The 17446-nt window shown below is 41.9% G+C and overlaps 1 protein-coding gene across 12 annotated transcripts in view; it reads left to right on the plus strand.

The window, feature by feature from the left end:
- Window positions 1–5977: 5977 nt before the first annotated feature.
- The window catches only part of SCEL (sciellin), a 62376-nt gene continuing 50907 nt past the window's right edge, over window positions 5978–17446 (plus strand). For 11 of the 12 annotated variants that reach the window (XM_063126030.1, XM_063126037.1, XM_063126032.1 and 8 more), the window contains exons 1-2: window positions 5978–6032; window positions 15039–15111. In XM_063126030.1, the coding sequence (XP_062982100.1) occupies window positions 15069–15111 (43 nt within the window). In that variant the 5' untranslated portion in view covers window positions 5978–6032; window positions 15039–15068. The remainder of the gene's footprint in view (window positions 6033–15038; window positions 15112–17446) is intronic. The other variant, XM_063126035.1, reaches the window with a different exon arrangement.

The raw sequence follows: 17446 nt of genomic DNA on the forward strand, positions 1-17446 counted from the left end.
CCTGCTGTCCAGGTGCTGTAGAAGGACAGCTTGAAGGCCCAGGCCTTCCTTCCGATCATAGTTCTTTCTCTTTATGCTGGACTTTGACTGAGCAGCAGCCCTTCAAACAGAAGACTGTCCTCTGTAAAAGAGGGCAGATGGCCAGCCTAAAATTTGCACCATCAATACAAAGAAATAGCTTGACTTGCTTTCCACAGGTTTTATTCCTTTTCGTAAGGGAGCACATTCATTCATTCACTGCATTTTTATACCACCCAATAGCCGAAGCTCTCTGGGCAGTTTACAAAAATTAAAACTACAACAATATTTAGCAATATCCTAATCAAGAACATCACAATAATATTCAAAAATATACTAAATATGAGTGTACAGCAAAACAAACCAGATAAGGGGAAGGGGAAAAAAAGCTTGGTTAGAACAGCATTTCACTTCCAGAAGCAACACCTCCCAACCTTCAGCTCCAGCCTTGCTTTTAAAGTCTCCAGGTGGCGGGGTGGGTGGGGAGCAGGTGGAATAGCTCACCTTTGATGGTATAGCATTTCACCCCCTGAAGCAGCACCTCCCAACCTTCAGCGCCAGCTTTGCTTTTAAAGTCTCCAGGTGGTGGGGAGCAGGTGGAATAGCTCACTCTTGATGTTATAGCATTTCACCCCCAGAAGCAGCACCTCCCAACCTTCAGCTCCAGCCTTGCTTTTAAAGTCTCCAGGTGGCGGGGAGCAGGTGGAATAGCTCACTCTTGATGTTATAGCATTTCACCCCCTGAAGCAGCACCTCCCAACCTTCAGCTCCAGCCTTGCTTTTAAAGTCTCCAGGTGGCGGGGAGCAGGTGGAATAGCTCACCCTTGATGGTATAGCATTTCACCCCCTGAAGCAGCACCTCCCAACCTTCAGCGCCAGCCTTGCTTTTAAAGTCTCCAGGTGGCGGGGAGCAGGTGGAATAGCTCACTCTTGATGTTATAGCATTTCACCCCCTGAAGCAGCACGCATAGCCTCAGCTTTTCTCCAGATTATTGCCTCGGCCTCTTCCTATGATTTCGGTTGTCTTTCCTTTCCCGATTGCTGCCCTTTAACCAGAAGGAGGCTCCTTTCTCACACCTAGAAAAGAAATCCCATTCTCTACTGAAGAAGATAAGTAGATACCATAGCGTGGAGGGTAGACGATCCCATCTCATCAATCATTACAAGATGCCACTTAAATGCAGCCAAATATGGTGTGTTTGGAGTGTCATGCAGGGGTCGACAACTCGTAGCCCATCAGATGTTTTGGCCTACAATTCCCATCAGCCAGAATAGCCAATAGGGGGATGATGGGAGTTGTAGACCAAAAATCTAGAGGGGTCACAAGTGCCTACTCCTGGTTTAATGAAAGAAAATGTGACTAGAGGGCCTGCTCCACCCATAAGTTATGGGGAGAGGAAGCTAGGATGTTATTAATATTAATTGTCTGTGTTCTAAGAAAGTAGCAATCAAGGTGACACCAGCTGGTTGTCATTGTGTATGCACTTTGGCATATCCTGTTAATCTAAGCTACTAATTGTCTGTGGCAATAGTGAACACTATAAAATATTTAAACACATGTTTGGGAAAGTACAATCACCCTTACTCACTTAACGTTTATGTTCTCCAGTAAAGACACAAATGTCACCAAATACGTAATCATCTGGTTTGTCCTTTATTTATTTATTTTAAACTCTTTGAAATGCTGAGGTGATGGTTGGCATTTTGAGGCACTAACTTTGCTAATGAACCCATTGGGGACAGACCCTTCGAATTAACGTAAGCTGCACCTGCATATGGATCCAAAGATCCCTGCTGCCTTTCACCAAATATGCCCCACAGAGTTTTGAAACATCCGCTGCTCTATAACTTCTCTGAATAGGCCGATGTTTGAGGTGCGGTTGGCTTTCACAGCATCTCCAGCAGCAAACCTAATTAGCTCTCCTTCTGCCCTTGGTATGTGAACTTTGCTAAAACTTGTGGGAATAAAATGTATTGCCAAAAGCCTTTTCATTGACACTGAAGGCTCTCTCGGCATCTAAAGTATGTGTTTGCCAACCCGTGACCACTCTTGCAGTGTTCTCGCTTGTATGTATTAAGGTGTGGCTGAGATCAGTCTTTTGCTGCGTACCTGAAACTTAAAAGGCTAGCATAACTCTCTCAAGAAATGAAAGATGTGGATTCCTGGAGCTAAGCACAAAGCCCTGGAACAAGCTACACACACTCTAATTCACTCTTGCCTTTTGCAATTCTATTAATAGTCTGCAGCCTCTTAAAATTGCATAGCCATTCCAAGAATAGGTTCAGAGAGTATATATTAATCATGTCTGTATCCTACCATTCCTTCAAAGAATTCAGCGAACACACAATGGCTGAGATTCAGGCTACCAGTGAACAGAACTCTGCTCATAGGACGTACCCACTAGAGGAAGGGAAAAAGGCAGGGTTTGCCAATACCTCCCTCCTATAGCCCTCCCCCCCCCCATGTGTCCTGCCAAAGCTGCCTTGGAAGGTCCAGGATCTTCTGGAACCATGTGGAAGATGTTACTCAGGAGGGGGGCTGCAGAGGGAAGGGAGAATTGGTGAAAATTGCCTCCCCACTTCCCCCATAGGGAGCCTCTGCTTGATCTCAGTTCCTTCCTTGAACAGAAAGACCCTTCTGTGGCACAAGGCCATGTCTGCATCCAACTCATTGCCCCTCCCAATTTTACCTCATAACCATCCTGTGAAGCAGATTTGGCCAAGTATGTGATTTGACCACCATCACCTGATGAGTTTCATGGCTGAACAATCATCTCCCTGATCCAAGTCCATCAGCCTACCACAGTGGCTCTCATATGGGAACCCTTGACTTGTCCTGCCTCTGGATAACATCTGTAGTTCTATGGCAATGGACAAGCCCTGACCTTGCCACACCCAGCTGATGCCCCTGAAAAAAAGTTAAAAGGAGAGAAACACACAAAGCTGAAGAAACCACTTATAAAATATATACCTCCTCCCCCCCTCCCCACAAAAGTAAATGTTCCATGGCAAAGGACTCTGTCAGAAATATTATGTATAGTTGTTGACCAAACATGACAGCAACAGAGATGAAAAGACTTCCACATCTTTAAGGAAAATGATAAATGAAATATCTTCTGGTTTATCTTCCTAAGATAAAAAAAGATAAAGGAAGTCCCCATTGTCTATATTAATAACTCATCTTATTCTCTTGCCCTTGCCTTTGACCCCATGCCATTTTGCCTTTGACCCCACCCACCTGAGAGCTTCCCCCAAAACTGAATTCGGTCCTCAGACTCAAAGAGGTTCAACACTTTTGAGGAATTTGAACATGATTCCTGGAATGCTGAAAGGAACCAACTATTCTATGAGTCAATCAGATGACTGAATATTGGCACCACAACCAACACCTCTGAAGAACCTCCCAAGAATTTCTGCCTGAAGGAGCTGCCTGCTGACTGTTTTTTCGCCCAAGTCATTGTAGTCCAGTATCTAAATACATTGGATTTATGAGTAACTATCCAAACACAAAACATGTTGGGTTTTGTATTTTGTGAATACTTCGATTTATTCCTCATTCTTCCTGTACTAGTGTGAAGCCCGTGTCACCATGGGCGCTAGTATTCTGAAAATGATTGGATGAAAATATGTTTGGCCATTTTCCTTGCAACTGGTACAACTTTGCACTGCATCCACTGATATAGCTTTTTTAAAAAAAAACAAATCTACTGTAATACTGGAAAGGTACTGTTAGGGGTTAATGTGAAGCCTTGGTGTTCGGTATCAATAACTTGAATCTTGGTGTCAGACAGGTGAAAAACTCTCGAGAAAGCAACATTTATTTATTTATTTATTTATTGCATTTCTATACCGCCCAATAGCCAAAGCTCTCTGGGCGATTTACAAAATTAAGACAATTCAAGTATAAAACAACAGTATAAAACCATAATATAAAATACAATATAAAAGCTCAACCAGATAAAAACAGCAGCAATGCAAAAATACAAATTTATAACACCAAGTTAAAATTAATTTATAGACTGTTAAAATACTGAGAAAATAAAAAGGTCTTCACCTGGGGTCTAAAAGAAAATAGTGTAGGTGCCAAGCAAACCTCCTTAGGGAGCTCATTCCACAGCCGGGGTGCCCCAGCAGAGAAGGCCCTCCTCCTGGTAGCCACCTGCCTCACTTCCTTTGGCAGGGGCTCTCGGAGAAGGACCCCTGAGGATGACCTTAGGGTCCGGGCAGGTACATATGGGAGGAGGCGTTCCTTCAGATAGCCTGGCCCCAAGCTGTTTAGGGCTTTAAATGTTAATACCAGCACTTTGAATCGGGCCCGGACCTGGACTGGCAGCCAATGAAGCTGGAAAAGGACTGGCGTGATGTGATCTCGTTGGCCAGTCCTTGTTAGTAACCGTGCATGGTCCATGACTGAAAACAGGAGCTGATAGGTAAAGGCCAATTCCTTTTTCAAAGGTGAAAACAAAAGAAAAATGATCAAAATCTGTCTGGTATAGTAATAAACTGGCAAGGTTGAAAAAAAGGTGTTATTTTAAAAAAGATCATTTAGCATTTCTTTAAGTCTCAGGTGGAAAACACATGATGTCAGGTATATTTGCAGAGCAAATATACCAGCACTGAACCGTAGAGCAGGAGAAGACTGGTACAGAGTAAAAAAACATACTGTTTTGCTATTAAAGCTCAAGCTTCAGTTTAAAAAAGTGAGCAGAAATGGTCTGGTAGATCTCTAGAAATACATATCACACTAACATATTCTTATGCTCCACGGAGTATGGTCTCCTTACAGCATATTTGGTGGATTCTCTCCTCTTTGATCCTTATGACAATGCTGTAAAGTAAGTTATGTGTGTAAGAGAGAGACCAGTGAATAGGGTGGCCCTTGCGCACTACACAAAAAAGGACAAAAGATATACATATGCTTATTTGGAGAGGGAGGGAGAGAAAGATTTTGATATGCTTAGTATAATACAAATAGAAATACAACGTATCTCACCATAGTGGAGAAGACTGAGACCAGGTGACCTGCATGCCTGACTACTCAATCTGCTGTCCAGATGTTAACATCTGTTGATGGGCAATTTCAAGGCCCCTGCTTTCCCTTTTTAGGGTTCTTTATATTTAAACTGGACAGACCCTCAAGTAGAAGATGCCTTCAAAATTGACTATCCTCTGACATTTCTGAAAATAGAGGACAGGCCTCTGTAAAGTAGGACATGTGGCCAGCCAACCCGTGAGCTTAATGGGTGAGCAGCAGGCACAAAATTAGACATTTCTCGTTGCATTTCGACTTGTTCTCCAACATCTTCATTTACTTTCCACAGTGTTGGTTTTGACTCTCAGCCTGTGAAGTCCTGGGCCTAAGATACTGAAGAGAGAACTTCTTCCCTTTATTGTATTAGCCAAGTCTGGCTTTGTTCCTAGAAAATAAAGCCCAATTTAGATGATACTTTTTTGCACATATGAGAGCTGCATCTGAACAAATGGGAAACCTATTGAACATACTGGCAATGTAGGGGTTACATTTAGTTCTGGGTCTGTTTTGACTTTAGGAGTTGTTTCCCCATTTGTAGGCATAACAGCAACATTTACGAAAAGATAATGTCTGAAACTGATGTAAGAGATGCAAAATGTGCAATCTGATTTCTTTAAAACTTAGTGGCACAGTCCCCGTCTATATTCTATTGTGCTTGAGGTGGTGAACCTAATAAAAGCCTATTTCTCCCCCACTTCTCCTGCCTGTGTCTGCCGCAAACTATATCTGCATTACAGGAAAGAATAGAGCAGATACTGGAGTCCCAAAAATGCAAGTGGATTTCAACTGAATTGGTATGTGTACAAGGTGAACTCCCTTTTCCACACCTCCTTTCTCCTCCCCAAGTGACTCAGCCTCTGGTGGAGAAGCTTTGGAGCTGTTAAGTCTCTCAGATGGAGGACGATACTGCTCTTCTCTAAACTGCACTGCACAACAGTATTCGCCAGGTTCTTGATCTTCTCATTCATGGTATAAAGAAGAGGTAAGCATTAGTTTTAATATATGTTGCAAAGCTTTACAGGCTGAAGTGTTCAAAAGTGAGTTCTGACTGCCAGCAACCAGCTTGAGATACTGCTTGAGGGGTCTGGGCCTGGGGGGATTTTATTTTCATTCTCTCCCCACCCCATATTTCTATTTCATCTGCCGCTCTGTATTTTGACGGAATCTAAAAAAGAGTACACAAAAACTGGATTTTCAAAATTCCTTCAGAGTTTAGAAAACATGCTTGCACGAATGAATTTTTAGACTAATTCTCTATTTTGTTGTTGGTTACTTACAGTAAATGATAGTGTGCATTCAGCCTAGAAGGAGAGCTTCTTAATAATCTTTTTGTCTAATGTCATATGTGGAGAAAGATGGTAGAAGTAAACTTTTATTCAACTGTATCTGACGGGGCACGATACTACTGCTTACCTTTTACGGGTGGCGTATTAAACCGAGCAATCATATTTTTAAAGGCAGAGTATTAAATAAAGGAAGCAAAATCATTTGGGGGTGGAGGGCGGGGGTTAAGTGCCCTGCTTTCATACAAGAACAGAACACACTTTTTAGGCAAGAAGATGTTTTTGTTTTGTTCAAAACAATAAAGAAGTAGGTTTAAAATTGTACAAAAATGGTACCATATAGAAACAATTAACAAGCGGAATGTTTATTGGAAAATAAAGTTCATACAAATAAGCATTCTGACATTGTAAGTAGCTGATTCTGTATGACTTAAAATTTAAAGGATCCATTCTTTCAAGATAGAGTCTTCTCCACCCAATTCCTGAAAAACCAGTTCCTGCAGCTTGCTTTGCTATGAACAGACAAGTGATTTCAGCCTTACACTTTTGTACTCAGTCATCAAACCTTCCCTTTTGTATTTCTAATATTCTCCCATGATTGAGATAATGTTTCTTATTGTGTCTAACCAAGCAGTTCCTAAAAACAAGCTATGCCAATCTATGATGTGAAATTTATAATAGAAGACTGAAGCCTGAGGATCTGTTTTGGCTCTAAAATGTGCACATGATAACATTGATATTGCTTTGGCCAATGGCCATTTTTAAAACTCCGCAGCATTTGCATCGCCGTAGGGCCAAAAGTGACAGTGACAGATCACCCAGATACAAAATGGGAGGGGGCTGTGACATTACAACATGTGATATAACAATATGTTTAGGCCTGAGTCCCGACTGAACACAAATTATGGAGCTAAACTCCATAGCTAAACTCCACAAATTATGGAGCTAAACTGAGGAATAACAATAATAATAATAATAATAATAATAATAATAATAATAATAATAATAATAATATATTTATTTATTTCTTACCCACCTCTCCCTTTGGATCGAGGCAGGGAACAAGGAATCAACGCATTTTAAATATTCTTGATTTTATATTTAAAAATGTATCTGCCTGATACCTCAGACTGCTATCAGATGAGCATTTTGTTACACACTCATTACTGGGCACTCACGGATTTTCACGGGTCCCTCCCATGATGTTGGCTGCCTCCCACCTCTTCGCGTGACCCACTAGGTCCGACTTATTTTTAAAGATGGAAGCTGCCACTATCTCCTGCTGTGTGCCGGAGAAGCAGCGCGATCAAAACAGCCCACTGAATGGGCCACGTGCACGTTGTTTACTTCCTCTTTCAAAAGCGTGGGTGGAGAAGCGACGGTAAGCAAACACGATTACACACACACACCCCGGTGTGATGATGCTCTCAGATGCAGCGCCTGTTCAGACATAACTTGCTATTGAAAAGAAGGTGAGAAAGAGAGGGAGGCTAAGACTTGTGTGCTCCCTGCTCTTCTCTCCTCACTATGGAGAGAAGGTAACAAGCACACCAGGAGATTCCCAGGAGTATTCAAATATCATTTTTTTCTGAATCTGCTAGGAAAAAAATACTACTTTTCTTCTGCATTGAGAGGAGTGCAGTATGGTCAACGGAGAGTATACACAAGCCAGACTTCTCCTAATGTCATCCCATGTAGAATCTTGGAGGCAATGTATTTTTTTATTTATTTTATTTATTTAAGCATTTTTATCTCGCCACTCAGCCAAAAAAGGCTCTCACGGCGGCTTACAAAAATATTCCTTGACAGTCCCTGCCCACAGGCTTACAATCTAAAAGACATGACGCAAAAGGAAAGGGGATTGGCCCAAGGGTCTTCACAGAGCAGAATCCAGTTGTGAGCACCTTCTGACTGCAGGGTTGGAAAGCTCCATCCAAAGTCAGAGCACCCCTTGCATGACGATGTAATAGCTGAACTGGCCCAAACATTCAAATATTACTGACGAAACTGCATTAGAAGTAGTTATTGTGTTTGGTCACTTGGATACTAGCAGCATAGCAGTTACGTATTTCCATAATAATAGTTGAATAACCTGTTTGAAACCATTAAATAATTAGAGAAACATTTTTAATACGACAGATCTGTGTTGCAAGACAATTTCTCCTTTTTATTTATTTATTTAGTTATTACATTTTTATACCGCCCAGTAGCTGAAGCTCTCTGGGCGGTTCACAAAACCGCGGTTTCTATGATTCTTGCATCTGCAGCAAACTATGAAAATGTAATGGATAAACCAGGCGTACATATTTCCCACAGATTTGGCACCAGTGCCTCGCTGTTTTTCTTAAAAAATAAGGGCCGAGTACATGATTGCTGCAGGAAACACCAATGCCACTATGCGGGATAGTGTTTCCCCACAACAAATACACATGTAGGCATCGTGTGAGTGTGCACCTTCACCTTCAAGCATCCATGAACACACTTCTGTGAATTCTGGCCCAAAACAGTTTTCCAGATGTGTATACACCTGCATGTCACATATCATTTGCTGCAGGAATCATTAACACAATACGTTTTCCCTCAACAACCATAAGTGTGGAGATGCTTATATTAAAACATTAGTAAATATAAAGGAGGTTATTATTATGAGTTCCTCTATCCAAAAGGATGCTTGCTTAGGTGTTCCTGCCAATGACTTCTAAAGTCTGTTTTAAATCCATTTGGCAACTTTTACAGAAGCCTTGAAATTCATTATACTTTATTACTATCATTTGAATGCGATATTGTCATACATATAGATAACTTTAGAACATTCAAATGTTTTTTTTTTAGATTCATTTAGTAATTTCCAAAGCAGCGGTGCAAAGAGTGCTGCCTGTGAGGTGTAAGCAACGCCCCAAACCCTGTCTGTAGGTGAGGGGGGGGGAGCAGGAAAAAGGAAACATGTTCTAGGTATGAGTTCTATGATTCCTGCTGTAGGAGCTTCGTTCCTAGAGCAACTCTAGAGCATCCTAGAAAGCAGTCCTGGAGGGCTTCGGCCTGCTTCCTATGATGCTGTAGCAATGGGGCTTCTGTGGTAGGAAACACAGGGCCTGTTTCTAGACTATCTTTCCTTTTTTCCCTCTTTGAAAAAGTTCCAGGTAACAGACTGGGCGATGTCCCAGGGATCGTCCCTGTGCATCTACATGATGCACAGGTCAACCCGGGAGCAGGGAGGGATGATCCCTCCATTTCCCTGGGATACCCTTTTTTCTCGTTCTTTCCCGCAGTCCCGAGGACCATTGGTGGTGAGGCCAGCTGTCCCTGCTTCTTCCCCATGAGTAGGAAGAGGTCATCTGAGGGAAGGAGCCAGGATGGGAAGAGTCCAGGGCCATCAGGGTTGGGAGTGGGGTCGGGCCTTTTTTCCCCTACTTACTTTTTTGCTGGAGCGCAGGTGCACTCCAGCTCCTGTATTGTTAAAAAAAAATGGCAGGTGCGATGTCCTCCTTCCTCTCTGGACATCGCGTGCCATGTGTGAACGCAGGGGGAGGTTCTTGTGATCAGCATATCGTGAGATTCTCCCCCCTCCCTCCCAGATTTCTGGGAGATGTAGACATGCCCAGATGAGGTGTAGACCATCAAGATGCTTGATCCAGAGAGTGATTTAGAAGAGGGAGAAGGGCTACAAGCCAGATTTTCTGGATGGCTAGGTGGTTTGAGGTTTCTGGGAGGAGTGTTGATTTTATCTGATCAAAGCAGGTGCCAGGCCTCTAAAACGCTCTTGGGCAGGAGTTAGATGAGGAGTAAGTGAGTTAGGGTGTGTGTGGGTGTGTGAGAGAGAGTAACGTGGGTATCTCTGTGTGTGAATGAGTGAAATGAGTATGTGCATGTGTGAGAGTTGAGGGGGGGAATACCTGTATAAGTGAGTGAGTGGGATATTTTTCTGTGTGTGCATGAATGGTGTGTGTGTGTGTGTGTGAATGAGTGGAGGAGAGTGAGTGAGTGGAGGAGTATGTGAGTTGTATGTGAATACGCATATGAATATATGTGTATATGTTTGCACACACATATATACAGCCTCTACCATCCAAAAAGGCAATCAGTGTGGCCCTGGGGTTGTGTACCCTTGCTCTAAAGCAACCAGATGTGGTAGATCAGTATTATGATTCCCACTTTGCAGGCAGGGCTGAGGGCATAGTTGCTTGCCAAAGGTCTTCCACTCACTTCATGGCATAGGTGAGATTTGAACAGGAGAACTCCCAGCTTACAATTTGATGCCTAGCCACTATACTTCACCATTTCTCGGAGATATACATAATTGGGATGGTACATTTTCCAGGAATAGAAACCCCAGGCTCAGACTCTAAGGATAGAACTAAACTTTACATAACTCTGCCACCGTTTCATATCCATATTTCCTTTTTTTCTTATAAATCTAGTTTAATACAACACATGGCATGATGTCAGCATGCATGCATGGTTAAGGGAATGCATTAACCTTAATGCATCCCCTTAACCATTTTGTGGTTAAGCAGCATGGTTTAGAGTGTTGTCTGAACCAGGCCAATGAATAGTAAGATGTTGTAATAGAGTTCCCAACAGGCTCTGAAGTTTACTTCTCTAGGAGAGCTCTAAGAATCATTAGCAGAATAAAACTTTTCAGGGCTTAACTTAAACCAAGTCTCCATAGGGTGTCATGATTCGAAGCCCTCCTGCCGAGATGTGAGACGATAGAGGTCCACTGAAAGAAGTTAAGCATCCCTTCCCTGACCACTGAGGCGACAATAAAATTTGCAATCTTTGAGAAGTAGGCTCAAAGATTGCAAATTTTATTGTAGCCTCAGTGCTCGGGGAAGGGGTACTCCACCTCTCTCTGTGGGCACTTTTTGTGATCAACATTGCCCCCACAAGCTGGTTTGCTCTCTGCATTTGTATTCTGAGCAAGTGCAACTGAGGCAGCTGGAAACTCACACCCCGATATGGTTCAATCACATGCTGAGCCCTTGGAATGCTCCTGCCAAAGTAGAGATTGGCCCTTATTTCAGCTATATGTGGTTCCCCCCCACCCCACCAACACACACCCTTGTAATGCAGTGCCGATTTTAAAAAGCCAGGGTTGCTCTCCTCATATGTGCAGTAACTTTTATGTCCCTCGTTTATGTCAAGCTTACATTCCCCCCAAAGCCAGCATTCCTTTACTAATTGCCACACCCTATTACCACTCCTTTGTCCAAACAGGCTGGGGTTATAAAAACTAAAAGTAAGCACAGGAGGATTAAAACAACCTAAAATAGGAACACATGGTGACTCCCACTGCACTTCTGCACTTCCTTGCCATACTCAGTCTTGAAGGTTCGGCCATGTCATTCTTAGGTCTTATTCACATCACGATACGAAGATGTGAAGACAGCCAAAGCATTTGCCATTTGGGCTGATGTTGTTTTTCAGGCCAGATGCAAGACTGCCTGTGGTGGGGCTGTTATTTGAGTAGCTTGGTGTGTGCTGAAACAATGGGGCTGTTCATTCAACATGCTAAGCCACACTCAGTGGCTGAGTGTGGTTTGTTGCTGTTGAACTATGGGTTGTTTTTTGAACCGTGGGTTGTTTTTTGAACCATGGGTTAGCATGTTGTCTGAACCCAGGGCATTTTCTGCTGGGTGGCTTATTAGCCATGGAGTGTGGTTTGTTAACCACCTTGAGTAACCCAACAATAAACCACAGGTTCTCATGGTGGCTTGTTCAAGAAAAATAAGCCACACTGCATGATTCACAATCCACCCTGGGGGGAAATGTCCTGTGTTCAGACATGGTTCAACAAACAACCCACAGTTTAACAACAACCCACACTCAGCCACTGAGTCTGGGTTAGCATGTTGTGTGAACAGCCCCTATGACTCAGAACCCACAGCTTCCCCCACCCCACCTCCGAAAGGAATTCTAAAGAGCATAGAATGTAGAGGCTGTTCTCCCTGTGGCATAGAACATTCAGTCAAGACCCTGTTCAGTCATTACATTTGCGGAGGACCTCGATCTGGGATGAAGAGAAATTGATGAAATGAATTTGGGAGCTTCAGTGTTAACTTCAGTCTAAAGAGGAGTGTAGCATCTCATGCATAAAAGGTTTTCATAAGACAAATCAATGTCTATTCTGGCCAAATCAAAGCCATTCTTAAGCGATCCAGACAACTGGTATCCATATCATACAGATGTGTCAGTTTCTATAGTAATTATAGTATAGAGTAATTTAGCCACCAGATAGAAATTACTTTTCTGGCTTCATACATTAAGAGAGTTAAAAACTTTACTTTAGGGGCAAACTATACAGTACATATACACTTGTGTAAGAAGACTTTGTGAGGAGGGGGGATGCTTAACCCTTTCCATATGAACCATGTGAATACTCCAATTTGTGTTCCAAGATTCTTTTTGTGGGACTAAGGTGCATGTTTAACCTCACAAAACATCTGGAACTAGTGGCAGGAAGGCAGGCGAGGGGCAATTTGGAGTCGGAAACATGGTTAATGGGATAAATATTAAGCACTTTCTCCCCTTGCCACTTCTAGAGCCTAAATTAATTCAAATCACTGTGAAATCCAGCCTTTCTCCTCCATTGCATTTTGATACCTGATATAACAACTGCACCCTTAACTGGACAGAGAAAGCCTAGCTACAGTTATCCATGCTCTGATAACCTCTTGTCTGGATTACTGCAATGCATTATATCATGTGGAGCTGCCTTTGAAAATGATCTGGAAACTTCAACTGGTACAAAACAGGGCGGTAAGACTGTTAACAGGGACTGGCCAATGAGACCACATTATGCCAGTCGTTTTCCAGCTTCACTGACTGCCAGTCCAGGTCTGGGCCCAATTCAAAGTGCTGGTACTAGCATTCAAAGCCCTAAACAGCTTGGGATCAAGTTATCTGAAGGAATGCCTCCTCCCATATGTACCTGCCCAGACCTTAAGCTCATCTTCAGGTGTCCTTCTCTGTGAGCCCCTGCCAAAGGAAGTGAGGCAGGTGGCTACCAGGAGGAGGGCCTTCTCCACTGTGGCAACGGGGCTGTGGAATGAGCTCCCTAAAGAGGTTCACCTGGCAACTTCTTTATACTCTTTTCGACGCCAGGTGAAAACCTTTTTATTTTCCCAGTAGTTTAACAGTTTATCATCTTAGTCTTTTAACTCTGCATTGCTGCTCAGTTTTATTCTGGTTGTGCTTTTATAGTGTACTTTTATATTGTGTTTGTCTACTGTTGTTTGTTTTATACTTTGAATTGTATATGATGGTTTTTAATTTTTATACTGTATTTTGTATTTGTGCTTTTAACGTGTTGGTTGTTTTATTATGTTTTTAATTTTTGTGAACCGCCCAGAGAGCTTCGGCTATTGGGCGGTATAAAAATGTAATAAATAAATAAATAATTTTTTGTGAACTGCCCAAAGAGCTTCAGCTATTGGGTGGTATAGAAATGCAATAAATAAATAAATAAATAGAAATAAAATGTCTACACCTTTCTTTGATTCAGAGACTGAATAAAATAAAGAGCAGTAGAGATGACTATGCAATACCCTATTTGTTTTTTAAGTATCAAGCACATTTTGCTATTATTGCCTTGTTTTTGAAATGATGGTGGTTGCTGAGACAACATACATCAGAAGCCAAGATGTTTATCTGATAGTTTAAAAAGTTTTCAAAGAGTGAGTTCCTAAGAATTACTCCATGTTGGAAGAATGCCCATTAGGCATTTTGTAAAGTCGTACAAAATTCACTGTAGCCTTGAGCAAATTTTTGTGAGTATAAACCAAAGCTTGTAAGTCATAAATTCTGCCTATTATGATATGCCAATGAATAACTTTGTACCAAGAGATAAATCAAAAGGACACAAGTGACAGTACTATTTTCATGATCAACAAACTGGATTCTAAATCTTAGATAGACACATATTGAATTGGTATAGAGATCATGAATTTGAATGTAATAGTATTGCAATCACTGTTTCCAAGTGGTTTTTAACGATTAAGTTATATCCAGAGTTGCTTTTCCTCCTGTTTTTTATCACTAGCTGTTCCATGCCACAATCATGTATTGTAGCTAGAAATTTGGTCTCTTTGTCTTTACCCAAATGTACATTTACCCAGCCTGTTTGAACATAGTTGAAAACACCTATTACTATGTATTACTTCATCTGTCTCCCTGATCTCTTTTTGTATTTTAGTTTTAGTTGGGTAGTCCATAGGACAACAAGATTTCATGAGTCCATTATTGTCCACAAGTCAATGTTGAACCATCTCTTACAGCAGCTCTGTATTGGTGAAATGGAGTCTCCACTTTTAGCATTCCAAGAATTAGAGAACTCCCATCCATCCATGTGTGGAATGTTTGGACTTGACAGCTCGACTGGCTACTGGAAATAGATAATGGTTACATGCAATCTCCATGTGCCACTCAATACCAGCTGCTGGAAACAATAACATGAGGGCTCTATTGCCTTCATATCCTGCTTGCAGGCTTCCCAGAGTCATCTAGTTGGACTAGATAGACCTTTGGTCTAATCCAATTGAACTGTTCTTATGGGTTCCTTTCTTCATATCAAAGCTGGCACATGGAGAGTGAGAAACAGATGAATTCTCATTATTTTGCCCTGTTGTTTTTTGTTGTTGTTGATAGATTGGATTTCTTCCCACCTTAGACAAACACTTAACCTCCTTATTTTTACTTCCTTTCAGTGCATAATAAAGGATACATCGCTGAAGAAAATGACAACATTCACTGTAGGAAAATCATCCCCTAACAAAAGTGGTAATGCATTGCCCGTTCTGTTTTGCTTCTGTTGTGTTAATCAAAGGGGAATAATGTAGCTTTCAGTCATACTTTTTTATTTTAAATATGAAACATATGAATTGACTTGAATGACTTCTAGCTCTTTATATTTTTTTGATAAATAGGATTTCAAATTCAGCTACATGCTGATTAAACTTGTTTATTGATTAAGCCCCAAGGGTCTATTTTGGAGAGAAATGGACAGCAGCACTGATCTGAGGCCAGATCTACACCTTGTGTCAAATCACTACAAATGTGGAATAAAAAGCAGGAAATAACACTATGAAAGCGGTATATGGAATGTGAATTGTGCCCTAAAAGTGATCAGTGCACTTCAGTGCTACTGTAAAGCAATAGTGTAGATCTAGCCTAAGTTTAACTAGCAGCAGCTTCACCTTAAGGTCCAGTTGAGATGGCTGCCATTGCATCTCTGTGTGCACAAGTGAATCCAAGTAATAGGGACTGAAGTCCCAGTAAACATATTTAGAGTTACTTTGAGTAAACAAACGTGTACTTTCGCTGGCCACTTCTATTTTGAAGGGCCTCCTTGATCCAAATCAGAATGGTTTCCTGCTGAACTTATAGAGTCATAGAATAGTAGAGTTGGAAGGGGCCTATAAGGCCATCGAGTTCAACCCACTGCTCAATGCAGGGATCCACCTTAAAGCATCCCTGACAGATGGTTGTCCAGCTGCCTCTTGAATGCCTCTAGTGTGGGAGAGCTAGAGCTTGTTATATTTCCCTGAAGGTACCCTGTTTGGAGTACACAGTCCTCCTCTCACAGAACTGGGCACATTCAGAAATATTATACAGAGGCTAAAACAGAGAAAAGCTAGAGCCATTGCCCTTGATCTCTAATTTTCTGTGCATGGCTACTTTTTGTGTGAGCAGGAGCATTCCACCATCATAGCTTCCACCTGTAACCTGAAGTGCTGCAGCCCAGACACAGGTTTGCGACTTCAGTGCATATTTGGTGGGAAACTTATTACCCTTCAGAGGTTTTGGCATACAGCTCTCATCATCCCACACCATTGGCTATGCTGGCTAGCGTTGATGGGAGTTATAGGCTAAAATATCCAGAGGGCCACAATTTGAAGGGTGCTCATCAAATATGTCTGGCAAACAAATATTTTGTTATATTTCATTGACTGCCTTGAGGAAACATTTATGGTCCTAAATCCCAGGTGTCAATTACAAAAAACTTGATTGGGTGTTTTGGTCTTCCCAAGTTCTTACTCCATGATCATGGATCACTGAATTGTTCTATTACAGCATGTTTGACGAACATACTGTAACATCTGAGAAAATAAAAAGGGTTATGGTGTTGCAGAGACCAACTGGTCTATTGTGGCATGAGATTCAACAGGCAACAGTCTTGGGCTGCAATCGGGTACACACTTATTTGGGAGTAAGTCTCATCATATTCAGTGGGGCTTATTTTTAAGTAGACATGTATAGTGTTTCACTGTAAGTGGAAGTATTTCCAGCTAAATAAATAGTTATCATGTAGGCCATGTCTACCACGCCAATTTCATTTTTGAGGTTTACTTGAGGAGATAAATTAATAGCTTTCCCAATTCTACACTCCTCCTCGCTGCATGCGTGCACATGCCTGGTCCAAATATAATTGTACCTGATCAAAGGGAACACTTAATTGCTATTTTTGACTGCATTTTTATTATAAAAAATAGCACAAAGGGAGCTGAAAAGTGCATAATGCTGTAGCTCTTTGATCCTTAGCCTTTTCCAGTTAAAGAAACTGACCACAGGACATTGCTAAGATAAGCCTTTAGCTGAGATCCTGGAGCAGAGGTGGGCAACTTGTGGCCCTTGGTCTAATTTCAAAAGCCCTCTGCATGGGATAAGGTTAGGCCCTTGGCAAGAGCCATCTGACCATTCTCTGGAAGCCTATTGGGGAGTAAGAGGGAGAGAAAGCAAAGGGGACAGCAGAAAAAGAAAAGAGGCAACCCACCCAGGGCTCATCTACACCAAGCAGGATATTCCACTATGAAAGTGGTATTTAAAAGGCAGGAGACACACTACTGCTTTACAGTGATATTGAAGTGCACTGCAGGATCTACACTACTACTTTATAATGGTACTGTAGTGCACTGACAACTGTTGGGGCCCATTGACATATACCATATACCGCTTTCATAGTGCTATATCCTGCTTGGAGTAGATGTGTCATGGGCCCCAACAGTTGTCAGTGCACTTCAGTACCACTATAAAGCAATAATGACGATCCTGCAGTGCACTTCAATACCGCTATAAAGCAGTAGTGTGGCTCCTGCCTTTTATATACCTCTGTCAT

Source organism: Elgaria multicarinata, chromosome 5 (assembly GCF_023053635.1).
Source record: "Elgaria multicarinata webbii isolate HBS135686 ecotype San Diego chromosome 5, rElgMul1.1.pri, whole genome shotgun sequence".
Classification (NCBI taxonomy): Eukaryota; Metazoa; Chordata; class Lepidosauria; order Squamata; family Anguidae; genus Elgaria; species Elgaria multicarinata.